Source organism: Astatotilapia calliptera, chromosome 3 (genome assembly GCF_900246225.1).
Source record: "Astatotilapia calliptera chromosome 3, fAstCal1.2, whole genome shotgun sequence".
NCBI lineage: Eukaryota > Metazoa > Chordata > Actinopteri > Cichliformes > Cichlidae > Astatotilapia > Astatotilapia calliptera.
The window spans coordinates 22,166,683-22,192,572 of NC_039304.1; the positions used below are offsets into that span (position 1 = coordinate 22,166,683).

Below are 25,890 nucleotides of genomic sequence, written 5' to 3' on the forward strand. Positions count from 1 at the left end.
ATTATGGCTAAACAGCTTGTTAAATACACACGGCTTCACTATTGTTTTTTGCCTCTTGTGTTATTTTTTTACTATGAGCCTCTTTTGATTGTGTTTGCGTTGCCGCTAGCATATAAGCATGTTCCTACTGCTTCTTTGCTTTTGTGTGCTGCTGAGTCTTTGTAGGATTTCTTTTCTTTGTGTGTGACTTTAAGCCTCAGGACAATTTATCCAGATCTGAGTGAGTCACTGGGGGAAAAAAAAAGAAGATATCATGTGTGTGCTGGTTGTGGGAATCCTAACTGGTTTAAGAAGTGGAGAGAACAAGGAGTCTGCATGAAGAAGAAAGTCAGGGAGACAAAAGGAGAGGGGGAATGAATTATAAACAAGTCGGCATCCACAAAGGAAAGCAGGGCAGAATCCTTTATGATACTCTTTTTATAGCTCTCTTTTTACACATGGACCTTTTGACAGTTTGTTAAGCGCTTCTCAAATGTGAAGGCAGAGTCGCTGCAAGTCATGACACAGATGTGGGAATGGTTAGCTTCCCCCGGTTAGACGAGGTGTTTCTCCCACAGAGCTGTGAGAAAAAGCCTCAACAATGTCAGGTTTAATAAGCAGAATGAAGAAATGTGTGCAGGCCTGTACGTTTACCAGAGGCAGCCCTGTATTTCCTGTATATGTGTGGTTGGTTGGTGTGTGTGTATGCTTTGTGTCGACTTCAGCCGACCGTGTTGTGAATCCATCCATTCCTGTTAAATACACACCAAAACACTATATATACACTAACATTGTCTTGTTATGGCAGCAAGTAGCGTGCAGACATCAGTGGCTTGTTTTGGTTATTCACGAGTGCAGATATCGCAATATTGTGAATTTGCCAATGTACTTAATCAGTCCCTTGAGGAAGAAGCTCTTTCAGTCTGGATTTTTTGTGTCTGGTATCTCTTCCCCAAAGCCAAAGTGTCAAAGTTAGCAGCGTAATGTGTGTAGGAGCCCAAAGCTGAGAAAATGTTTGTGGCTCAGTTAATAACTATGTAGTTACACTTCCTGGATGTAAGTTACCCCTTGATGGCAGAACGTTGAGCACAGTCAAAGGAGTGGATGTTACAGATGGGTGTGGCTTTCAGTTTCAAACACAAAAAAAGTTTTCACCCAGTTTTTACACGCTCAAGTAGATGGATGACCTTTATGTATGTCTTATCTGATCGCTCTTTCATGCGAACAGATTTTATTGTTGCATCACAAGACATGAATTGTGTCCAGGTGGACTTACAGTAAGTCACATGCTGAGGCGTTTTGGTTTATTCCCATCAGCTGTGTTGAATTTGCTCTGAGTGCTCTCAGCTCTCTCTGCTGGAAACTAATGTGAATGACTCCAGGGTTTCATGTATTTTGGTTATGTTTCTATGGAACAACAGACTCAACAGCAGAAATTCTGCCTTGTTTTTACCCTTCTTAAACCTGTCTGGCTTATAACTCGGCCCCTGCGCCACATCATTTTTGTCCTCCACTCTCTTTTTGTGCAGCTTTTCCATCCTGTTCCTGGAAAACACAACAACAATCCAGTGTGACTTTTTTAAATCTTCTGTAAAAAAAACATTTCAGAGAAATTTGCCCTGCCCTGATTTGCATCAGACCGCCTGCTTTGGTTAGAGATCCCGACTCGCAGCTAATTTGTCATGCAAACAGACAATTACAGGACTGGTTTAGGAAAAAGTACCCATAACAAAATGTTCCTATTTTTTTCCTGAACTAAGTTGTCCCTATTAAATAAAATGCGGTTAGCACTGTTGCCTCACAGCAAGAAGGTCCTGGGTTTGAATCGGATCATTTAGCCAGTGTCTTTCAGTGTGGAGTTTGGCCCGTGGGAGGAAGCCGGAGCACCTGGAAAGAGCCCACACAGACACATGGAAAGCATGCAAAGACATGCAGTTAGTGGGGTTAAGTTATTTGATAATTATATCAGGTCTGAGTTAGAGTGTGAGTACCTGTCTGTCTCTGTGTTAGCCCTGTACAGAGTGTACCCTGGTCCAGCCGCCCCTCCAACCCTGACATGAATAAGTTGAAGAAAATGACTGAAAGCAAAATTACATAAAATAACTAAAATTAAATAACTGATCCACTCTTTTTTTAAAATCTTTCTTAGATGAATCCCTGCTCCAGATCATTTTTACCCTCAACTCTTTTTGTACAACTTTTCATTGTTTTGTCTTGGTCTCTTCTGCCCCCTGCTGGACAACACAGTCACATCTTATGTGTGAAAAGCAGAACAACAATTCAGGGAAATCGTTTTTTGAATCTGATCCAGAAGCATTTCACAGAAATTCACCCAGCCCTCATTTGTGTCAGGCTGCCTGATTGGTTAGAGAACATGTGAATGTGAATAACTGATTGCAGGACTGGTTTAGGAAAGCATCTGAACATTTAGGGTGGTGGTGTGACTTGCAGTTAATGTTGCCTTTTATAATCTTAGTATTACAAAGATATTAAACAGGGGAACGGTTGGAAATTAGAAATAACTGTAAAATCTGTGCAGTTCAAGAGTTTCATGCTTTGTGCTGGAACTACACTACATTGTCAAAAGTATTCGCTCACTCGTAACTCACTTCAATGGTCACAGGTGTATAAAGTCAAGCACCTCAGCATGCAGACTGCTTCTACAAAGATTGGCACAGGAATGACTCGCTCTCAGGAGCTCAGTGGATTCCAGAGTGGTACCGTGACAGGATGCCACCTGTGCAACAAGTCCAGACATGACATTTCCTCACTACTAAATATCCCACAGTGAAATGTTAGTAGGATTATAACAAAGTGTAAGCGACTGGGAGACTGGGAGTGGTTGACTGTGTAAAATCAGAGTGGGGTCAGCGGGTGCTGAGGCACAAAGTGTGCAGACGTCACCAACTTTCTTCAGCTCAGTCGCTACAGATCTCCAAACTTCATGTGGCCTTTAAATTAGCTTGAGACGAGAGCACAGAGAGCTTCATAGAGTAGGTTTACATGGCTGAGCAGCTGCGTCAAAGCCTTACATCACAGAGAACAATGCAACGCTTCGGATGCAGTGGTGTAAAGCACGCCACCAGTGGACTGTAGAGCAGTGGACACGTGTTCTCTGTGGAGAATGAAAGAAAGAAGAGAGTGGCAATCTGATGGATGAGTCTGGGAGAACAGCTTGTCTGACTGCTTTGTAGAAAGTTTGTTGTACCGGGGATTATGGTGTGGGGTTGTTTTGCAAGAGGGCTCAGCCCTTTAGTTCCAGTGAATGGAATACTCTGCGTTGTACTCTCAGTGCTTCAGCATAACAAGACGTTTCGAGATATTTCATGACCCAAAACTTTGAGTGAACAGTTTGGAGATGAGCCCTTCTTTTTCCAGCATGACTGAGCACCAGTGCACAAACCAATGTCCACGAAGACACGGATGACAGAATGACAAATGACAAACCCGACAGAGCACCTCTGGCATAAATTAGAACAGAGACTGTGAGCCAGGCTTTCTCATCCAACATCAGTGTCTGACTTCACCAATGCACTTCTGTAAGAATGAAAACTCCCATAAACTTAAGCTCGGGGAAAGCCTTCCTAAAAGAATCAAAGCTGTTATAGCCGTAAACGGCGGGCCGACATCAAACCCTGTGGGTTACAAATGGGATGTAACTAGAGTTCATATGCATGTGAACAAGTGAATACTCCTGGTGATGCTGTTCAGTGTAAAAGAAATGAATGAAGGATTAAAATGATCCAGTTGAGTTACCAAAGAAGGCTGTCGTATCACCCAGATGTCATTGTGATAGCTGGAGACAATTTTCTTCCTGTGTTGGTAGTGATAAATTGGAAAGACACATCTGATTGGTCAGGTTTGTCTTTTTTGGTAATCCTATCCTAAATCCTATTTCAGTGAAACTTAGTAATTAGAGATTAATTAGTATTAGTTAGACTTCACAAAGGAGATTATAATAGCGCGATCTGGGATTTGAGAGAGCCATTGGGATTCAGAGGCCAACAAGTAGTACAACAATGCTAATTTATGTCTCTAACCAATTCTCATACAAGCATATTAAAAATGCACGTATAAAGGTGATAAAGAGTTTGAAATTATGGTCTTGAATGTTTTAAAATGGGCCCAGGTTCTCCAGAACTTCAGCAGAACGTTAAACCATCTCTGTATCGCTGTTCTCTGCTCTGTTCTCCACAGTTCTGGCAGTTTGGCGAGTGGGTGGACGTCGTGATTGACGATCGGCTGCCGGCGAGAGATGGGAAGCTTCTGTTTGTCCACTCAAAAGATGGAACTGAGTTTTGGAGCGCTCTGATGGAAAAGGCCTACGCCAAGTAAGAGTGGTACAGGGGAAGGCACCTGAGGAAAAAAACTTTAACTTTAGCAAACGCCGATCTTTAATGTGTATTATTTTGTCCCTGTAGGGAAAGCAGCCTCTTTCATATTCTTCTTATGCTTCAAATAAATAAGAGAATCTGTGCATCCAATGATTAGATATGTTTTATTGAATGCGTCAGATCTCTGTCTGACTTGATTCTACTCAGTCATGAGTTAAGACACCAAACTTGGCATAAAGGTGCAACTTATGGCCCTGAAGTGTCTTTAGCATGTCAAATATTGTTACGTCATCATGTTACCTAGCAACCACCTACCAAGAGGCCCTTATGACGCAGTAAGCGTTGTATCTTACAAATTTTATGACAATACCATGTCATTTATATTCACAAAAAATGGTTAGGATGTCATGATGTTGCATAGCAACCACCTAACAACAGTCTAAAAACACAGACCTAACAATACTGCAGCGTGAGCATGTAAGAAAGATGCAAAAAGATTGTAAAATGTGTTACAAGTAGCTGAATGATAAGTTGTAATCACCTGTAAATTATGGATTGATCCAAATTCTGTGTGTTAACCTATGTTGTCTGCACTTGGACATGTTATGGTTTCACTTTTATCTATTTTTCTTACACTGTCATTGAGCCTTTCTGCTGTTTGCAGCCTGCGTTTACACTCAGTCAATTCTGATGCATTCTCGAAAGAACAAATGTTCCCTCGTATTTCCTTTAGTTTGTTTGTTTATGCTAACCTTACAGTGATGCACACATGACATGAAGTTGTGTCTGCTCAGGTTTTAGTTCAAAACACAATCTGATCACAATTGAGGTCAGTTTTCATTAATTGTCCCCGGCACTTCAGAAATGAGTGTTTCTGGTGCCAAAAAACTTGTGGCCGGCATGATTGAGAAATACTTGAAGCTCTTAAAGAGGGCCTGAAGAAACACAGCTGCTTGAGTGGACAGCTGTGGCCCCGGTTGTAAATTTTGGCTGGCTGTGTAGGAGAAACTCATCATTGTTCCTATAAGTTTACGGCTTCCGAGTTAAGAGAGCTTCCTGGATGAGTGTGACGTAAAAGTAAGATTACACATGTTCCTGTGCAGCCATATATGGTATTTTAGCACATTGTTAAGCAGTGACACTTTAAAATATAGAAATAAGTTTCTGCATATATTAGGGTTTAATCCTCAACTCTAATATTAAACTATGCAGTATATTTATTTATTTTGTAGCGGGACTCCATTTAATTTCTATTTCTCTGTGACGCAGGTTGAATGGCTGTTATGAGGCTCTGTCAGGCGGCAGCACATGTGAGGGTTTTGAAGACTTTACTGGAGGTGTGACGGAGATGTATGATCTGAACAAAGCCCCCTCGGACCTCTTCAGCATCATCCGCAGAGCTGTTGAAAGAGGATCACTTCTCGGCTGCTCGATTGACGTCAGTACTGCAACATTCATTATTGTTACTTTTATTTTACCAGGAACTCCCACTGGGATCAAACTCTTTTACTCTTTTCAACACCAAATACAAAATGCACAACATAATACAAAGTATAAATGATGACGCTAAACAATAAAACATAAAGTTGCTTATGAAAAGAAACATCCACAAGTCTCCTTCACTGCGTTCCTTAGTATCCTTTTAAATTCACTGGTAGATGAAGGCATGTTTTTATATTATATTCATGTAAATTATTCCAAGTCCAAGGTTCATAGTAAGGAAATGCTTTTTTTTTTTTTTTTTTTACTTTAACAACAATCCTTACATAAATTTACTGTCACACATTCCAGTTTCCTCCAGTGTACAATTCATTTTATAATATGAGAGATTTTGCTATATCTCTTACAGTTCAGAGACCAGCAGCTAAAAGTCAGAAAAGTCTTCTCCTCAGTATCACCACTGGGGCTCAGGAGGGTCCTGTAAACAAAGCCCGTGTATGGAAAACCAGGAGGGCGCAGTGAGGACAGGGAAAGGTCTGGAGCTGGCAGGAAGTCAGTGCAACTGTCAAGGACACTTTAGCAAAGCTTGTGTTTGCAGACAGGGAGGACTGAACTTCTGTAATCAGTTCAGGCCTCCCTGTTTAGGCCTCCCTGTTTCACTTGGGTCCAAAGAGCAAAATTAAAAAGGAAATGCGTTTTCTCTTCCAGAGATGATGAAATTGTAAATGATTGACACGAACAGGAACGAATAAACAGAGTCTGTTTGTGCTTCTGTGCTTAGGTTTAAATGACACAGGAAAAATCTTCTATATTTACCCTGTAGATTTATTCTTTGAGATTTTTGCTTTTAATGAATGTGCCATGCTGTGAGAGTGACTGCTAATTATATCGTTTGATTTCACCGACCTGCAAAAGTACGCGCGTACATCTCCTGTCTTTGTTACCGTCATTCTGATTGTCTTCATCCATGGTAAAGAGTCACCTTTTTACAAAGCTGTGATTGCAGCCATTCCTCATATGAACGATCATGAAACTGACCTCGCAGCCCCACAGTTGTTAGTCAGTGGTGCCAGTTTGGGTCATTATGCAAATGTGCCGTTTAAGGTCGGGGAAACCTGCAGTCAGCTGAAACTAAAGAAGCCACACGGATGAGTGAAAACGCCACGTCCAGATGAGCAGAGTCAACTTTCACTTGTGTGAATTATAGACGTCACAAACCCCTGGTTAACTCTTGTTTAACTCTTTTTGTTGTGTTGCCTCATTCTCAGATCACCAGTGCAAATGATATGGAGGCCGTCACCTTCAAAAAGCTGGTGAAGGGACATGCCTACTCCCTGACTGGTGTGGAAGAGGTGAGGTCTACAAAAATTATTTAACACAACATAAAACTCCTTTCAGATTTTCAGTATTTTGAAACTGGGTATTGATCAGGTTTGGTATCGATACTAGTGATATTCAGACTGCTCAGCTCTGCTGTTTACTGCATCGTAGAGACGTATATACATCTATGCACATCACACAAACAACTATAACTAAAGAAAGCAGGCTTAGGCAGTGTGTGTTTATTTTCTGTATTTAATGCATCTGTTTGACATTTGTTTAACCAACGAGAGGCAGCGCATTTATTTTGCACGGGCAAAACAGATTCCTTATGTTTGCTTTCCCTTTACCCTTCACCCATACGTACAGCATATTATAAAGAAGTGTGAATGAAATTGTGTTGAATTTGTTCTCTTTGGCTCTTGTTTTGGGCACAGCACAAGCGTCCTTTGCAGTACGGAAAAACATTGGAGTTACACCGTTAATACAAAATCAGACATTGCACTTGACTTCTGTCATGTTACCCAAGTCACACAAATGTGCGCAGGATACTAAAAAGAAGAACAAGTGAAGCAGATGGAAAACATGAATGTGTGTGTGTGTGTTTCTTTGCATGTAGGTGTCGTACAGAGGAAACATGACAAAGCTGGTTCGCATCAGGAACCCCTGGGGAGAAGTGGAATGGACCGGAGCCTGGAGTGATGAGTATGATTTCTTTATTTTGTTCTATGCAATTAAGAATCACCAAGTTTTCCTTTGAGCCTGGATGGCACTGAAAGGAATTTTCCAGCTGTTTTACTGGGTCCAGGACTTCAGTTTAATCATTTTTTATTTATTTATTTATTTATTTATTTATTTATTTTAAACTTTCAGCGCCAGAGAGTGGGACTCTATTGATCCGTCTGCCAGAAGTCGTCTCCAAAACCGCAGCGAGGATGGTGAATTCTGGTGAGTGTACGCGAGTGTTTTGCGCGTGAAACATTTGAGACTTGTCACTGGAGTGGCGGGTCTAATGTGGATTGTCTGTCCATCCAGAAGTAAAGTGCTGGGCAAAAGTCTCAAACCAGTCCTCATGTCTTCAAATTTTGCCAGGAAAATGGGAAATGGGTTGACTGATTTATTGAAATATGTGCTAACATCCTTGGAAATACTTACAATGGGGGAAAAAAACATCTCAAATTTTCCCCCAAATCCTTCAGGATATACTGCGCAGCTAAAACATGGCAAGTCTTCAGCTCATAAGGTGCAAAAATATAATTTTGTGCTGTCAGACAGTGATATACTTGAGATGTTTTATAGATTCATTAAAGAAATGGGAACAATTTGGGGTTTTTTGTGACAGTCTCTTATGTCTAGACATAACACTGAGTCATCCCTTACACGCCTTTTTAATGCTTAAATGATTTCGAGGTCAGTGTTAAGTGTCTTAATATTCCTCTGAAAAATAATCCAGTACAAGGGCTGAACTGAGAATGAAGAAGCCCATTGAAACACCTGCAGAGAGCCAGGAGAGCTAATGCTCACTTTAATGATGACAAAGTCTTCCTCTTTGGAAGCAAACTATAAAGAAATGAGGGGTGACTCAAGACTTTTGCACAGTACTGAAGTTATTTGAATTGTCTGTTTTTCTTCAGCACTGAAACGAGGTTCCATCTTTGGACTTAATGATTGAAAACTAACGATAAAATCGAATCTTCCAGGATGTCATATACTGATTTTCTGCGTGAGTTCTCTCGTCTGGAGATCTGCAACCTGACGGCGGACGCCCTGCAGAACAGCCAGATGAAGAAATGGAGCTCCTCACTTTTTCAGGGGGAGTGGAGGAGAGGCAGCACAGCCGGAGGCTGCAGGAACTACCCAGGTAAGATTAGTGGTGCAAGTGAGAAGAAGGGGAAATCGCAGGGTAGGACATGGACAGTTGTTGCATCTCACCAGACTCGTGTCTCGTGGTGTTTTAATTCTGCTTAATACAATTTTTACTTCAGGAATTTTTGTAATCAAAAAAGGCAAGTTGGAAGATTGAGTGAGGAAGGGATTGGGTTAACTTCCTGAAGGAATGTGAACCAGTGACTTCTATTTAAGCAATGAAACAATGTATTGTCTTTTAAAAGGTTTTGGAGATTCTCTACCAGGACATGCAGAAAATGGGACTGTTTTCAGGATTTACTGCAGTATAAATAGGTGTTAAGGGTTATGTGGTTATTGTCTCTTCACATGTGATGTATCTTGTTAATTTGTTTTTAATTGTGATTATCTTTCACAGAAATGTCATTCAGTGTTTAATAAGACAGAGCAGGCTGTACATTAGCTCACTTTGTTCCTTGTTACTCAACATCAGTTTATAGCCTGAAAAGGAAACACTTTAACTTTTTCATCTTTTGTCTCCAGCAAGTTTTTGGCTGAATCCTCAGTTCAAGATCATGCTGCAGAACCCAGACATGCAGGGCAATCCAGACTGCAGCTTTGTGGTTGCCCTCATGCAAAAGGACCGCAGGAAGAAACGGCAAGAGGGCCAAGACATGGAGACCATCGGTTTTGCTCTGTACGAGGTTAGCAAAAAAAGTAGATTTCTTTCTTTTCTTTCTTTCCTACAACACTGATTATAATCATGTTCCATCTCTGCTATCTTTGCAGGTTCCAGATGAGGTATGAGGTTTTTCTACTTTCCATATATATATATATATATATATAACAGAGAATAGAATAAAAACATAATGCTACCTCTGTTAATGGCCCTCTCAGTTCAAGGGGAGATCAGGGGTCCACCTGAAGCGAGACTTTTTCCTCTCTCATGCCTCCAGCGCTCGATCAGAAACCTTCATCAACTTGAGGGAGGTTAGCTCACGTTTGAAGCTGCCGAAAGGGGAGTACATAATCGTCCCCTCCACCTTTGAGCCAAACAAAGACGGCGACTTCGTCCTCAGGGTGTTCTCTGAGAAGCCTGCAGGCTCTGAGTAAGTAGCCACCGGCTTGCAGGAAGTGTAGAAGACATGTTTGCTGTGACAGTCATGTTGGGATTTAGACTGTATATACAGCATTATATACAAAAAAGGTTTCACAACGCCTTATAAGTTCACAAGACAGGCCTATTAACTTCATTAGTGATGACGCATCTGGAATTGCCTTCCCAAAGCCCCAACCTCGACCTTATTCAAAACTCTCAGTTTAAAGAAACTCCGCCAAGAGGAGTTGCCTAATATCCAGCCAGGATTATGCCAGAAGCTTGGTTAAGGTCAAGCTTGCTAAGGGAAATTATTGGTGATGTATGTGTGACTATTACAGGCTGTACATATACTTTCGGTATATGTACAGGCTAAAATTATTGCATCCAATTTTTGTTTATATAAATATAATGCTAGTGTATGTCTGTGAAGGTTCTCAGTCATCCAGGTCATCGTAGTCTAAGGAGCTTGGAAAGAAAAGCGTCTGGACTTCTTTAAGTTGCTTGAAGACGTTTCACCTCTCATCCGAGAAGCTTCTTCAGTTCTAAGGTCAAATGGTCGAGAGTCCCAGATTTAAACAAAGTGGGAGTTTCCCCCCAAAGAGGGACAAAGGACCCCTGATGATCCTCTACCTAATCACATGAGCCGAGGTGTGAAAATGGGTATGGGTCACAATCAGCTTGGGTTTACGTCCACTGTGGGCGACCATCTTTGAACAGAGGCGGTGGTTTACAACACCAACTGTCTGCCATCTATAATCCAGTTTGTAGATGTAGAGGTCTGGGCATTCCTCGCTGCACTGTACAGCATACACCACATTGTTAAGTTTGTGTTTTGGAGTTTTGTCTTTCGGGTGAACCAGTTTGTGTCTGAGCGTGTTGCTGGGTCTGAAATGCACCGGGATGTCATGCTTGGAGAAAACCCTCCTGAGTTTTTCTGATACACCGGCTACATAGGGGATGACAATGTTGTTGCGTCTGTCCTCCCTCGCTGGTGTCTGGTCTTCTTTTCTGTGCCTCTTTGCTGACTTTAAGAACGCCCATTTAGGATAGCCGCACGTTTTGAGTGCTTCCTTTAGATGTGGGTGTTCCTTCTTTTTCCCTTCAGGCTTAGAGGGAACATGTTCAGCCCGGTGGTGTAGGGTCCTGATTACTCTAAGTTTGTGTTCCAGAGGGTGATGGGAGTCAAAGAGAAAGTACTGGTCCGTGTGTGTGGGCTTCCGGTAAACTTCGATGTTGAGGTTGCCCTTCTCTTCAATGTGCACAGCGCAGTCCAGGAAAGGCAAACAGTTATGCTTTGTGTCTTCCCTGGTGAACTTGATGTTTTTATCCACAGCGTTAATGTGCGCAGTGAAGGATTCCACTTCACTCCAGTGCATTTCAGACCCAGCAACACACTCTGACAGAAACTGGTTCATCCCAAAGACAAAACTCCAAAACACAAACTTAACAATGTGGTGTATGCTGTACAGTGCAGCGAGGAATGCCCAGACCTCTACATTGGAGAGACCAAACAGCCACTTCACAAGCGCATGGCACAACACAGAAGAGCCACCTCCACAGGACAAGACTCAGCAGTCCATCTGCATCTTAAGGATAAAGGACACTCTTTCGAGGATGCCAATGTTCACATTTTGGACAGAGAGGACAGATGGTTTGAAAGAGGAGTGAAAGAAGCCATCTATGTCCACTGTGAGCGACCATCTTTGAACAGAGGCGGGGGTTTACGACACCAACTCTCCGCCATCTATAATCCAGTTTTGAGATCCCTTCCCAGACGCCTTAACGCCCACTCACATCCTGGGCCATCTGACCTCAGGAAATCACATGATAGGGTGGGGCCAGGTTTCACAATGAGCTCACTGAAACCCTGGCTGATTGTGACCCACACCCATTTTCACACCTCGGCTCATGTCAAAGTCAAAGTCAACTTTATTTGTCAATTCTGCCACATGTACAGGACATACAGAGAATAGAAATTTCGTTACTCTCAAACCCTAGATGAAATAGCAAATGAACATTTAAATATAAGAGAGTGATTAAAAAATGCAAATAAAAGAAATTAAAAAGTAAAAATTTAAATAAATACAATACAATTTAACAAGAAAGCTATGCAATATACAATATACAATATTCAGGTAAGGGTGAATGATGTGATTAGGTAGAGGATCATCAGGGGTCCTTTGTCCCTCTGTGGGGGGAAACTCCCACGGGGTTTAAATCTGGGACTCTCCACCATTTGACCTTAGAACTGAAGAAGCTTCTCGGATGAGAGGCGAAACGTCTTCATGCAACTTAAACAAGTCCAGACGCTTTTCTTTCCAAGCTCCTTAGACAATGCCAGTGTATAGGTACTCAAAAGCTAAACATACATGTGCTAACATCCTGTCAAAAGGGAGTTCACATGATAATTGTGTTTTTCTCTGTACGTATTAGTGTAGTGTCTACCTTACAATAAGGAGCATCTTGATGAAATTGTTGTTGTGATTGGGAACTATATAAACAAAACTGAAACTGAAGTCTAAATCTGACTTCAGCTGTTGTCTTGTTTCTCCATCAGGGAGCTCGATGATGAAGTTAAAGCAGATATTCCAGCAGAGGTGAGAAGAAGTGACCCCATGTGACCACATCTGGCCATATTGTGCGAAAGGAGGTGGGGAAAAAAGCGTGTAGTGAACACATCTGTTTTTTGTGTTTCAGGTTCAGCTACATGAGAGTCAGATTGACCCAAGCTTCAAGAATCTCTTCAGGCAGCTGGCAGGAGCAGTAAGCACGCTCTCAAAACTTGTAGGAGATAGCAATAGTAGTCCAAGGCACCTGCGCAGTCACATTTAATATAACGCACATCTGTTTGTGCCCACAGGACATGGAGATCAGTGTCACAGAGCTGCAAACCATATTAAACAGGATCATCAGCAAACGTAAAGCACTGCCATTATGAAATGTTTCTAACATAGTTTAGACTTCAATATTTAAAACAGATGTGTATTCTTCCCTCTTTTCACTTCACTTCCTGCCGTCCACAGATAAAGACCTGAAGACAGATGGCTTCTCACAAGAAGCTTGTCGCAGCATGATTAACCTCATGGATGTATCCTTGATGTGAAGTTGAAATATCTGCTTCCTGTTTCTTTTGTTTCTGGATCTCATCATGTTAATGTCTCTCTGACCACGAAATGTTCCTTAGCGTCTTCACTCAGACTGATGGCACTGGGAAGTTGGGCCTGACAGAGTTTCACGTACTCTGGGAAAAGATTAAACGATACCTGGTGAGAGTTAAATTGCATGACTGAGTTAACAGTGAATAGCTGGTGCACTGGTGTTTCCATTTTGTTATTTGATTCAAACTGGTGGTCTCTTGTCCCCCCCTCCCCGTATCTAGACTGTATTCAGGCAGTTTGACGTGGACAAATCGGGCACCATGAGCTCCTACGAGATGAGAATGGCTCTTGAATCTGCAGGTATTATTTTTTTAATATTAAAGTGCAAAAAAAAAAAAATCACAAAAGCACTTTTAAGTCCCAGCAGTATATGCAGAAAGCATTTTTTCTGAGTTGTAGGTGGAGCACCTTCGCTGACATTTTTTCACATTGTTGTATGAGTTTTCTTGCTTTTGCTTCCTTCAGGTTTCAAGTTGACTAACCACCTGTTCCAGCTGATCATCCTGCGATACACAGAGGCAGACATGGCTGTCGACTTTGACAACTTTGTCACCTGTTTGGTCAGACTGGAGACAATGTTCAGTGAGTGACACTATTGCAGTTTTTCACTGGTTCACAAGGGACAGTCTAACTGCTTGTGCAACTTGATCCTGCTTTGCTGTAAAAAACAAAAAAACCCCCAAACATACAGTGAATGGCTGCAAAGCTTAACAGAAGCTAAAATACTTCTGTTCTGAGTCAAATGATCTTTTTTGTTTCTCTTACTGCAGAAACCTTTAAGAACCTGGACACTGATGGAGACGGTCAGATATCTCTAAACTTCGTCCAGGTATAAATTCCCATCACAAATGCTGTTGTATAAACAAAAGCTTGAGCTTTTTTTTATAAGGATTCATCCACATCTGTGCTGAAACAGCTTGTTTTTCTCCATTCACTCTCTGTGATTTATTAAGAGTTTTCATTCATTAATCCCAACACTCTCTTTGTTCTGCAGTGGATCACCCTGACTATGTTTGCCTAAAGATGAGTGGACTCCTCTGTAAATTTTGCACTGCAGCTCTTGGTCTGTTATGTGGTTTCAGAAGTGCCTTTTTCCCTTCAGTTCTTCCTCACCCTCTATGCTGCGCATTGCTGAGGTCCTCTGATGCTTAAAAACCTGTAAAATCTTGATTACAGTGCCTGTACTGAAAATGTGTCGCCTGTCTCGCCAACTGAAAGACGCCCGCTTCTCCACTTCGGTCAACTCTGTGATAAAACTGGCTGCTCTGGGGTCTGAAAGAAAACACCTGATTAAATCTGAGGGTGTGGAGACATACTTGTATTTTTCTTTTCTTTTTTTAACTGGACCAGAACTTGTTAACGTACAAAATTTAGTTTACAAGCTAGCTTTACCTTTTCGTAAAGTTAACTGTGTAGGCTACATGCTAAAGCTAGCTTTATAGAAAGTTACTAAACACATGATGAAGTGCCAAAATTGTATGTCACTCAAAGCCCACAGAAACTTTACAGTGTATTTTACTAAGGTAACTATGACATGATACCAAAGCCAAAGTAGTGTTTATATGTTACATTACCAAGTGTAATGTCTTAAATGTGACATGGTCCAGGCCTACGTTGTTTTGCTAGCATTACACAATTTGAAACATTAAGCAGACATAAGGCTGATACAGCGTTACCCCGACCAGATTTTGTTTGTAGGGTTTCTTGCCATCAACTTTAAAAATTAAAATAAATTATGTGAAGTTATTTATTTGCTCAATTACATTGAAGAAGAATGTAATCTCACAATCAGCTAGCTGTTGTGTTTTTGGGGTTTCAATCACGTGTTGCCAACAGGGAAATTTCAGGATGCCCTTCACTGGACAAACTTACGCAACATCACAGTCATAAGATGGTTGAAGGGTGCTTTTAAAAATTTTCATTGTCTGTCTTTATAAATGCTGATAACGATAGACTGGCAAGTAGTTGTTATCAGTCGATAATATTGGCCCACAGATAAATTGGTTGGGTTTTTAATAATTCTGATATAGTATGAATGTGGTTATTAATACATTAGCCAGACTTCCATCTTTAGTATAGCTTGTTTGTTATTTTCTAATCACTTCACTCTAACTTAATAACGTTATAATTAAATATTTACCACCTAATCTTCAGAGGTTTTTCCGCCCCTTTGACGTGAGAGAGGTTTGACTCCATTTGTGTTTGAGCTTTGTTGCATGTTGGGGTTTCGGTAGCATCCATAAATACCTCTGTGGCCAAATTCAAATGGCGACTGCTTAAATCAGCTGCTTACATTTGAAGACAATCTTTAGAAAACCCAGTGCTGGATGCAGTCGAAGTGGAGAGTTGCTTAGTGTGCTGGCTGGCATAGATGACTGTGCATTATAAATCTATTAGTAGTTTGTACTGTAGCATCACTGCTGGCCTCTTACATCCTGTGCCAAACTTTGCTTTCACCTCAGCATAAAGGGCCCGTTCAGATTTTGCAGAGACAATGGTGAGGTGCTGGATCATTGTGAATGTTTTCTTCTAATATATACAAGCTTATCTTTATGCATGGCTCTGTTTTTGTTTTCTTGTTTTATAAAGTATGAAATAAACTGGACTTTAAAGTGGTAATAAAAAGGGATGTGTCAACGCTGTTTGAGTCTTCCCTTTTGAAGGGAGCAATATGTCAAAGTTTCGGGTAAGGGTAAACGGGGATGGGTGGATATGTTTGTATGCATGCTGTGTGAAATGTGATATATTGTATGACTGTCTCATTTCTGTCCCGTCAGGAAAGCAAGAGTTTTATCCGAGGTATTTCAGAGTTACACGATGCTGTCTGGAGCATCTACATGTAATGTGCCACAGTTTTTAAATGACAGTTTCTTTTGTTCTGCCAAAAACTTACAAATTTTTGCCTTTTTTTTATTTTTAAGCACTTTTCTTTGAGAAGTACTGCCAAACCCTCACGTTTTTAAGATACTCTGACATTCTTGTCTTCTTTAATGTTAAGTGATGTTTGTGTAAAACTGTGTAATGTTTACAGTAATAACTTTTTTTGGGTCCCTTTGTGAACCAAACCCTTCATTATGCAATGCGCTGGTTTACTGTGTAGCTTTCTCTATATCACTTCTTCTATATAAACTTGGGAAATAAACATGGAGAGGTTTTGAGTTAATGTCTAAGTTTTATTGGTCTTGCACAGTCCACAGGAAAAAAAAAAGGCTGCAAATAAAACTGTGGAAATGGGTGTGATCATGATAGGGGGGAAATACACAAACTTGATATAGTAATAAATAGTACATTTAACAATAACATCCCACAAAAACAGGTACACTCAAATACATTACATACAATATAAGTTCAGTTAATGTACACATCTTTACAACCTTATAAAATTAAGACTTTTACAGCAGATTTTGGCTCTTTTTAAGTTAAATTGCAGACATTTACAAAGGGGATTCTATATTGTAAGATAAGGGAAAAAAATAACACTTTGTTTAAAATTATATAAAAAGAACTGAACAACTTTCTTCTGGAGCTGCTCAGCAGGGGAATGTGTAACCTTTTGTGCGCAGTGACATGAAATACGAGAACAGTTGAGTACGTTTTCAAAGATTCTGTGTCTGTGTGTCCAAGTGAGATTCTTCAGGTAACTATAATGCTTTCACCATTTGACCTCAGGCTAAAATCAGCTCAACTGAGTGGGATTTTCTTCAATGTAGAACATGACCACATAAAATATCCCAGAGGCCTAAACACGGCTGTTAGTCTCTTAGGCCGTCGTTGTTGTGCACAATTTTGGTCACCATGGTGGAAACGAGCCTCTCCAGCTGCGCCGCCCGCTGCCTGCCCACCTGGAGGACCTCCTCGTGATTGGCCCTCTCTTCGCTGTCGTAGTTCATCACAACCTGGTTGGTGATCAGGGAGAGGGCGAAGACGCGCATGCCACAGTGCCGAGCGACGATCACCTCATGGGCTGTGCTCATGCCTGGAGAGGAAAAGATCGAGACAAATATAAACAACTCTAATAGAAAGAATAGAGTAGCCATAAACCAGCCAGTACACACAAGAAAGGATGTAAAAATGCAAATAACACAAAAGAGATGTTTTCCTTGTTTCTAATTGGCTTGGGAACTATGTCCTGTAATGTTGAGAAGCCTGGGATTTATAGTGTTATCAAAAGAAGAAGAACTGCAGATCTAATACTGCTGAAACCAACTTCGCTTAAGCTAATTTAGAGGCTTCTAATAAGTTTTACTGCTTTAATTTCATGAGAAGTCTCAGTATGCATGCATACAAAGAAGACTCACTTTAGGAAACTTAAATTTATGTTTTTCACGTGTTTTTGCTCCTCAAAGGTAAAGCTTCAAGTTGAGGTTTGGGCAGCCCGGGGCAAATCACACGTTTTCAAAGTCACTGCAGCAAAAGGACTTCAAGCATTTCTACTGAACTGTCATTTCTTGGAATAAAATTAAAAACAGCATGATGGCATTTGATACAGTGCTCTTTTGATAAACTCCACGTGCTTTGTGGGCATCAACTTGATGATTAGGTTAATATCAGACAGGACGCTGTGGCTGGTTTTTGTGGTACCACGTGGTTTGAATTGATCAAGTCCTGTTATCGCCATCAGCTGATAAATCTAATTGATAGTCCTTGTTATTGTGCTATTCTTAGTTAGTGTATTGTCTGTCTCTGTTAATGTTTGTTTATAATGGAGCACTGTAACGAAAAATAATTTCCCCTAGGGATCAATAAAGTATTCTGATTCTGATTGACACGTCTTAAAAATCCAGATGTGTAGATTCTGATCTGATTAAAGTTTTGGGACTTTACATTCATTCGTTACATTTACTCAGATCAACAAAACAATCAGCTCACCGACAGCATCAGCGCCAAGTCTATGCAGCATGCGACCCTCTGCGATTGTCTCAAATGTTGGCCCGCCCAGCACACAGTACACTCCCTCCTTTAGGAAATCTCCATAGCCCAGATCCTGTCCCACGTCCATGGCCAGCTGCTGCAGCTCTCTGTCGTATGCATCGGACATGCATTGGAAACGTACGCCAAACCTGACAGACGAAGGAAGACAGGAAGAAGATTAGGTTAAGCTTATAGGAGGTTTAAATGTCTGCTTTTTATGGCTGTACGAGAACACGTCTCACCGCTCATCGTTGGGTCCGTTCAGAGGATTGATGCCAGCAAAGCCGGGCAGGTTGAGGTGGTCTTTGATGATCATGATGTCTCCCATTTTAAAGTCATGGTTGAGGCCTCCAGCTGCATTGGTCAGCATCACCGTCTCAACACCGAGCATCTTGAAGATGCGCATAGGCAATGTAATCTGGAAAAAAGAACATCACAGAATATAAATGAATAATATTTTGGGGGGATCTTGCTGAAAATTACGGGATATTTTTTTTGCAAACACACACATACCTTCTGTATTGAGTAGCCCTCATACAGGTGGAAACGTCCCTGCATGCAAACGCACGGCCTTCCTTTTAAGTGTCCAAACACCAGCTTCCCGGCATGTCCGTGCACTGTGGGAATTCAAAAATATAACAGTGAACATCAGCAGGAGCTGCTCAGCTGATGTGGAGTCACCATGGTAAAGTGTCGGTGTAGTAGGTGTAGCTCACCTGTGCTCTGCGGAAAGTTGGGGATGTCTTTGTAGTTGAAGGCCACCTGGTCCTTTAACAGGTCAGCGAGCCCTCCGAGCCCTGAGCCGCACACAATGCCCACAGTGGGTCGGGTGTCTGTCTGGGCGAGCAGCCAATCAGCAGTGGCCTTGCATTCCTCGTAGCTGTAGCTGGATGACATTAACAAAAGGGCAGAGGTCAGGCAGATCACCGTGACAGTCCAGCACACATGAACACGCTAATTTTATGGCTTGATATGATGCAGAAGCACATTTTTATGAATTTGGTTCACACAGGAAGATCGAAAGTAACCATGGTGACCAAAAATGTGACCTTCACTTCACAAGTCCAATATCAATTTTATTGACTGATTTTTACAACATTAGAACATTTCAAACTCTTTACTTCCACTCAATTGTGAAACGCGCTTCATTATGTAATTAGGCGCGTCACTCCTCTTGGAATGAATCATTTCTCGACACTCCACCGCGAACAAGAGCGCATGCGCATATTATTTTTTGCATCCCCTCAGTCCAGTCTATTTTTTCACGCTATCCAAAGCCGGCCGTGAAAGAGCCACGTGCTGAGCAACACTGAACGAGAAAAAGTAATTAAAATATTAGAAATCTACTCACCAGCTGTTTTCCTCTGGAAACATTTCGGAAGATAAATGAAGCGTCTGAGAATGTAAGAAAAAAAAATGTAGGTGTAAATACAGACTTAAAGTTTTAAGTCTGAAAATAAAAAAAGTTTTTAAGGCGTATAAAAATATCAAAGAGAAGGTGGAAGAAGTCTTCTGTTGAGTTCTTCTTCTCTTTTAGAGTCCCGTGAAGTATTCAGCTCCTCTCTCTCACTTCTGTGGAAAGAGGGGCAGCTGCAGACTTTATCATAGGACCGGTGACTCCCCCCTCCCACCCCCTCCTCTGCTGACGCATGTACCTGCTGCAGTTTCATTGGCTGAGCGGACACACCTTCAGACCGGTATGCCACAGAGAAATACACACCCACGGAACATCCTGTACTACAGGTGGAGCTGGATATAAGAGTTTTCACGACATTTCCCACTCCAGCCCACTCATAACTTTTCATGTTATGTTCACATAAACAATCTATGATGTTTCGAGATCCACTGATCCAAGTAATTCTATTTATAAGTTAAAGTATCCATTCAGTCTTTATCGATCTGTGTCTCTGTTACTCTCACCGATTAAAAACAAAAGATGTTGTGGTTTCGGACACACAGCGTGTTTTTGAACATCACGTGTTTGTGGTCCACTTGTTCTCGTCATCAGTCTGCGAGTACTGTGTGTTATTGTGTGACGCAAGTTTTCAACCAATACATCCTACTGTCAACTGCAGTATGTGCAGTATGTAGTCATTTGTTTCTATAATGTTGGGCTTATAATATACATTTTCTCCTCTTTAGAAGGAAAATGTAAACTTTTACTTCTTTACAGACAATGACAGTAGCTACTTTAGTTATGTTGCATAGTGATTTCACACCATCGGCAATTTTAAAATGTGGTACAGTTATGGTCACAGATGTATGTATAAAGACATTTAGTTAGATTATATCCAACATTCAGATGATGTGAACATGATAATCTGACTAACATCACTTTTATTGTCTAACTCAATTTTTTCCTCACAATCTACCAACAGAGACAAACAGACAACATGTACAGTATATTTATGTGTGCAGCGGTGCATAGATGTTGGAATAAATAAGAAATGGATAACTTGTTGCTATATATCCAGAATGAGGGCTCAACATTATATATAGTATATACAGCACAAGTATGTACAATGGTATGCAGACATATTTACAACAAAACAGTATAAAAAGCACACTTTGGTTCAGCAGCAGATATGCTGAATGTTTAGATAGAGACAATTTTTTTGTCTGATTTTTTTGTAAATGTATTACACTAATATTACTTTACTTCAAGTTGAGTCTTTTATTTTATAATAAATTCTATTATATTATAATTTATTTGCTTTGATGAAAAATCATGTGACCTGTGTTTGCTCTGAGTATCAGAAACTACCAAATAACTCTACAGCCTTGTTTAATAAATAAGTTTGGAAACAAAAAACAACTAGTTTCAATTCAGCGTTCTCTCTAACTGTGCATTGCTTAAAAATGGATTGCATCACCATTTATCATTATGCATTTATCACTAAAATGTTTTGGCACACATACAAGTAGACAACACATCCTGTTTAGAGTGTGCCTGTATTGTAAATAAGAAAAGTTATTAAAAGCATGTCACTTGGACTGAATGTCCAGTAATCGATGTGGATCAACACAGTAAACCACGGTCAAAACAGGTCAATAGATTTGTTTCCAAACTGGGGCGATACAGATGTGATTATGTTGTAAAAGGAGATAAGCAATGTCATGGTGGTGAAAGCTGAAAAGTAATTCTATTTATAAGTTAAAGTATGTAAAGTTGAACTCCATTAAACTATAATGTAAATGAGTAGGAGAACTCATTAACCAGCATGACCAGTCAACTTAGTATTTATTACTTACTTTAACATTCACACAGCATTTTTAAGCACATAACAACTAAATCTGGTTAATTTATTTAAAATTGTATGGGAGGCTTTGGCTCAGGTGGTAGAGCGGGTCCTCTACCAATCGGAAGACCGGTGGACTGATTCCTGACCCCTCCAGACTTCATGCTAATGTATCCTTGGGCATAATCCGTGTGTGTGTGAATATTAGCACTTGTTGTTCCAGTGTGTGTGATTGGAGATATGAAACTTGCAGTTGAAAGTGCTTTGAGGGTTTGACTGAGTAGAAGGATGATACGTAACAACCAGTCCATTTCTAGTTATCATCATTATTATCATTATTATTATTATTTAAGCTTCTTTTAGAGTAAATCTGACTAGTTTCGAGATCTTTTTAGAAATTAATGAGCGAGTCATGAAAGAAGATGTGTCAGTTTTTCACTGATGTAGCACTGGTGCTAGTGCCAAGCTTGATGTTTTAGGCAGGACAACAATGATTATAAATACCCAGGGCAAAAGTTGGAACCACAAATGAAAAGGCTGGAGCTACTTTCACAACTTCACCAGTGATTGGAAGATCAGGCCTGTTCACTTGTTGTCGATTGTTTTTAGCTTCTTGCAAAAAAGAGTAAGGCTGGGCTTATTCAAGTTTCTTAAAAGAGGCCGTCTATGTCTGCTGTGAACGACTGTCTTCGAACAAAGAGGGTGGTCTATGACACCAATTGTCAGCCACCTATGATGCAGTATTGAGATCCTTTCTCAGACGCCTCAATCCCCACTCACACCTTTTGTTAGGTCACCTCAATAGATCACCCAACTAGGTGAAGCAAAACAGCGGTTTCACTCAAAACCTCTGATGGTAATGACCTACACCTTTTTCACACCTTGGCCCATGTGATGAGGCACATGATCAATAGTGGGTCAACAATCCTCTTCAGGGATAACTCCCTCTGGGTTTAAATTCCTGACACTCTCCACCATTTAGTTTTAGGACTGAAGAAGCCTCTTGGATGGGAGTTGAAATATCTTCACAAAACCTAGAGTCCAATGCTAAGGTATCTCTAATGCATAACTGAAGGGAGAGGAGAGATGGATGTCCATGAAGGATTTGTGTCAGTGCTGCACTAATGAGGTGAATTTAGATAATTCATCTATCAATTTCCCCCCACTTATCCAGTTCAAACTATGACTGGACTGGAGCCTAACAGGGCCAACACAGTGAGACAGATGGGGACCCATGCTTATATTCACACCCACAACCAGTTTAGAAACACCAGTTAGCCTAATGCATGTCTCTGGACTGTGGGAGGTCCTGGGTTTGAATACATCATCTGGCCATGGCCTTTCTGTGTGGAGTTTGCATGTTCTCTGCGTGGTTTCTGAATAAACAGTCATCTGCCTCTATGTGTTAACCCTGTCCAGAGTGTACCTGGCCTCTTGCTGTATGGGAGCTGTGATAGGCTGCCACCTATGACCCTGAATTGGAAAGTTGAATCAAATGGATAGAGAAAGTCTGTAATCATTACGTAAGTTATCCATTGATTTAATAGATAAGCAAAGAGGCCAAAACCCCCACATGCTTATCAAAGTCTACAGCAGCCAAAACATAGGTAGGACCTTGAATTGTTGATCGGCACTGACAAGTAAGAAGACTTGTTAGTCTAATTCTCCGTGTGTGTTACAGTTTGTTTCCAGGTCAGTTACCTCTCTGTTTGGGTTCTGGCTTCTGCATATCAGTTTTTGACTTTGCTTGATAACACATGGTAGTTGTTGACCTGTTGACCTCTGTGCCCCTCCCCTCAGTTAGAGCTAACACACCTTTGGATTAGCCAGTGAGCTGGGGCTATTTCATTTCCTCACAAAGGCCCACAGTAACTTTTTACCCATTTTCTCCTCACCCAACTAAATGTTTAAAAATTGTTCAGAGGGATCACCTATGTCTTTTTCTTCCTACACTTGGTCTACACCTTTAGAAAAATTGTGACATAGAAATTAAAGTTTATTTTAAGGTTTAGGTTTAGGTTAGATCCAGAGGATAGGAAAATATACAATGTGCTAAACAATAAACATACTACTCACACTTGACATCATGATGAGCAGATCAAGTGCGAAGTGCAGCAGATGGCCCCGCCCCTCCCTGAGCCTGGTTCCGCTGGAGGTTTCTTCCTGTTAAAAGCAAGTTTTTCCTTCCCACTGTCGCCAAAGTGCTTGCTCATGGGGGGGTCATACAATTGTTGGTTTTTTTTCTGTATCTATTATTGTACAATCTACTGTACAATATAAAGCACCTTGAGGTGACTGCTGTTGTGATTTGGTGCTATATATATAAATTGAATTGAATTGAATGAGCTGATGAAGTTTGATTTAGCCCAGTAACTAAAAAATCCTCCTTCCTATAGGCTGTGAAAATAAATAACTACAAAGTTCATGATTTATCTCAGTTTTTTATACTGGAAATTAGAGGAAGTGATATTTTTGAGATTTGGTGGATTTTATTTAAATGACACGACCCACTGGTTTAGTTTTTTTTGTCAAAGATATTAAGTGACTGGTTTAGTTTGCATGTTTGTTGTTTGCTAGCAGGGCTACTAAAAAAGAAATCGGTGGAGCTTGGCCACTCACAGAACTGATTCGTTTTTGGATTTATTCTGGAAATGGCCCTGAAATTATAAGATTGCAAGATATGGCAAAATCTCACATGCGTACCATTTTAATGTGGTCAGCAAAACATCTGGAAAGAAAAACATCTGGGCCTACATCTCCTTCTTGATCCAAAGACTCAGTTCTCGTGTGGAGAAAATGTTCAGCCTCTGGTCACCTCATATTATGTAACTCATGTCTGATTGGTTGCAACACTGTTGCCAGTCTGCCTTCTGACAAATGGCATCCATGCCTGAATAAACAGCCATCGATTTATTTCAGAAAGCCAGTCATCCAGTTGTGTCACTTATTTAAACCTAAAAATGATTTCTGTGGTTTAAAGGAGCCTGACAACATGCATCTAAGGGTACAGAGAGGTCAGTACAACTTGACAGTCAGCCTTTTTGTTTTTATGGCAGTTTTTGTACCGTGCAGTTTTGCTGAATAGGCATTAGTGAGGCACCCAGCAGGGAAACAATGTCACAGTGATTCTGCATGTTTTTCTTGTGTGATGATATTAGCAAGGCTGCCAGAGCTAGCACAAGCTGAAATTTCTCACTCGGTAAAGGTCCTATAGTAAACTGTATGTTATTTAAATGAAAGGTTTTCTGTAAACAAATGCAGCTTCAGAAGAAAGCCTAAAGGAAAATGCACTGAGTTATATCTTCTTATAGAAGTAGTTCTAATCATGCTCGTCCAAACTCTGCAAGATGTTTGCATTGTTGTCGTTGGGGTGGAAAGATTTTTAGTGCCACTTTAAAAGAAAAGGAAGATGTGTCCTGAAATGAACTTGAAGTGCTTTTTGTTTTTAATGCAAACTGATTTGTCATTAACCGAAGCCTGGGCCTTTCTCTTCACACATCACTGTCATGAATCGCTGTGTGGCAGGCAAGCAGGAGTGGTGGACCCAAAATGCAGAACTCAGACACGGAAGTGAAACTTAAGGCGCAGCTTTATTGCTGGGAAAAACCTCGTACAAACTAAACTCACCAAAAGAAAACCAAAAGTCAGAACAGAAGAACCAAGGACTGAAACACTGGAAAGAAACACTAAACTGGAGCAGGAGACCAAACACTAGGGACATAGAAGCAGAACACACAGCTAGTTGAGGGTACGACGCGACACTGACACAGAGAAACACAGGGCTTAAATACACAGACGGCAGTAATCAAGGGATGAGAGACAGAAGGGGAACACACCTGGGAGAAATCACAGCTGACGAGACAGGGGAACGTAACTGAGCACACTCACATATGACACAAACCTTCACAATAAAACAGGAAACTCAGACACATGGAACCAGGCAAGACATTGAACTAAACAGACAGATTCACAAACAGATGGGGTGACACCATAGACAGAGACAGACTCAAAGGCAGACCAAATATAACACACAGAACTCAAACAATAATAATCATCATCATCATCATCATAAACTAGAAAATGATAACTAAAAGCGCTGGGTCACCGACCCAGGACCATGACAATCACTGCTAAATGAAAACCTGAGCTTGTCTTGATGCATCATCCAGGTAAGGAAATCCCAAATGGTGACGAAATGTTTCTCCCACTGAAAACCCCGTGTTCACATGAACACAATCAACGTTTTGGAGAAACCCAAGCTTGCATCACTCACGATGTAAGTCAAACACCAGCTGTGAAGTTAGTTTTGCAGTGTAGAAACCTGATGCCCTCAAGCAGAATGAGGAGCAGTTGAAGACATGCGATAAAGTCAGGTGTGTTCTATTTAAATTAAAGTGTGGAGGCTTACAGGTATCAAACTGCAGCTGTGACAGCCTTCACTGTCTGCAGAGATAGGAAGTTCCTGATAGGAATTTCTGTGTAGGTCAGTTAAGTTCTTCTACACCAAAGTATGTGAACATTTCTCTTTAGATACAGCATCATGCAGAAACTGTCCATAATGTTAT

General features: G+C 40.8%; 2 protein-coding genes across 5 annotated transcripts in view; one reads left to right on the forward strand and one right to left on the reverse strand.

Moving 5' to 3' along the window:
• Window positions 1-16,333, forward strand: part of capn1 (calpain 1) — a 35,135-nt gene extending 18,802 nt beyond the window's left edge. For 3 of the 4 annotated variants that reach the window (XM_026162396.1, XM_026162394.1, XM_026162395.1), the window contains exons 5-22: window positions 4,177-4,310; window positions 5,583-5,751; window positions 7,022-7,105; window positions 7,693-7,778; window positions 7,947-8,021; window positions 8,774-8,934; window positions 9,462-9,622; window positions 9,708-9,719; window positions 9,816-10,027; window positions 12,575-12,614; window positions 12,715-12,780; window positions 12,878-12,935; window positions 13,041-13,105; window positions 13,215-13,283; window positions 13,397-13,475; window positions 13,641-13,757; window positions 13,946-14,004; window positions 14,170-16,333. In XM_026162396.1, coding sequence (XP_026018181.1) covers window positions 4,177-4,310; window positions 5,583-5,751; window positions 7,022-7,105; window positions 7,693-7,778; window positions 7,947-8,021; window positions 8,774-8,934; window positions 9,462-9,622; window positions 9,708-9,719; window positions 9,816-10,027; window positions 12,575-12,614; window positions 12,715-12,780; window positions 12,878-12,935; window positions 13,041-13,105; window positions 13,215-13,283; window positions 13,397-13,475; window positions 13,641-13,757; window positions 13,946-14,004; window positions 14,170-14,196 — 1,674 coding nt within the window. In that variant the 3' untranslated portion in view covers window positions 14,197-16,333. Of the gene's footprint in view, window positions 1-4,176; window positions 4,311-5,582; window positions 5,752-7,021; window positions 7,106-7,692; window positions 7,779-7,946; window positions 8,022-8,773; window positions 8,935-9,461; window positions 9,623-9,707; window positions 9,720-9,815; window positions 10,028-12,574; window positions 12,615-12,714; window positions 12,781-12,877; window positions 12,936-13,040; window positions 13,106-13,214; window positions 13,284-13,396; window positions 13,476-13,640; window positions 13,758-13,945; window positions 14,005-14,169 lie in introns of those variants that run through there. The other variant, XM_026162397.1, reaches the window with a different exon arrangement.
• A 1-nt stretch (window position 16,334) lies between these two features.
• pnp5a (purine nucleoside phosphorylase 5a) lies at window positions 16,335-19,662 on the reverse strand. Its single transcript, XM_026162399.1, has 6 exons — window positions 19,438-19,662; window positions 18,803-18,972; window positions 18,600-18,703; window positions 18,329-18,504; window positions 18,045-18,235; window positions 16,335-17,151 (listed from the first exon to the last, which is right to left on the reverse strand). Exons 1-6 carry the CDS (start codon window positions 19,458-19,460, stop codon window positions 16,928-16,930), a joined length of 888 nt encoding a protein of 295 aa, XP_026018184.1. The 5' UTR covers window positions 19,461-19,662; the 3' UTR covers window positions 16,335-16,927.
• Window positions 19,663-25,890: the final 6,228 nt, after the last annotated feature.

Excerpts from the sequence above, each read along its gene's own strand:
- pnp5a (XM_026162399.1), bottom strand. The coding sequence starts at position 19,460 with ATGTTTCCAGAGGAAAACAGCTG. Across the intron at positions 18,505-18,599 it reads AGGGCTACTCAATACAGAAG|ATTACATTGCCTATGCGCAT; the intron begins GTATGTGTGTGT and ends TCTTTTTTCCAG. Across the intron at positions 17,152-18,044 it reads ACTTGGCGCTGATGCTGTCG|GCATGAGCACAGCCCATGAG; the intron begins GTGAGCTGATTG and ends TTTCCTCTCCAG.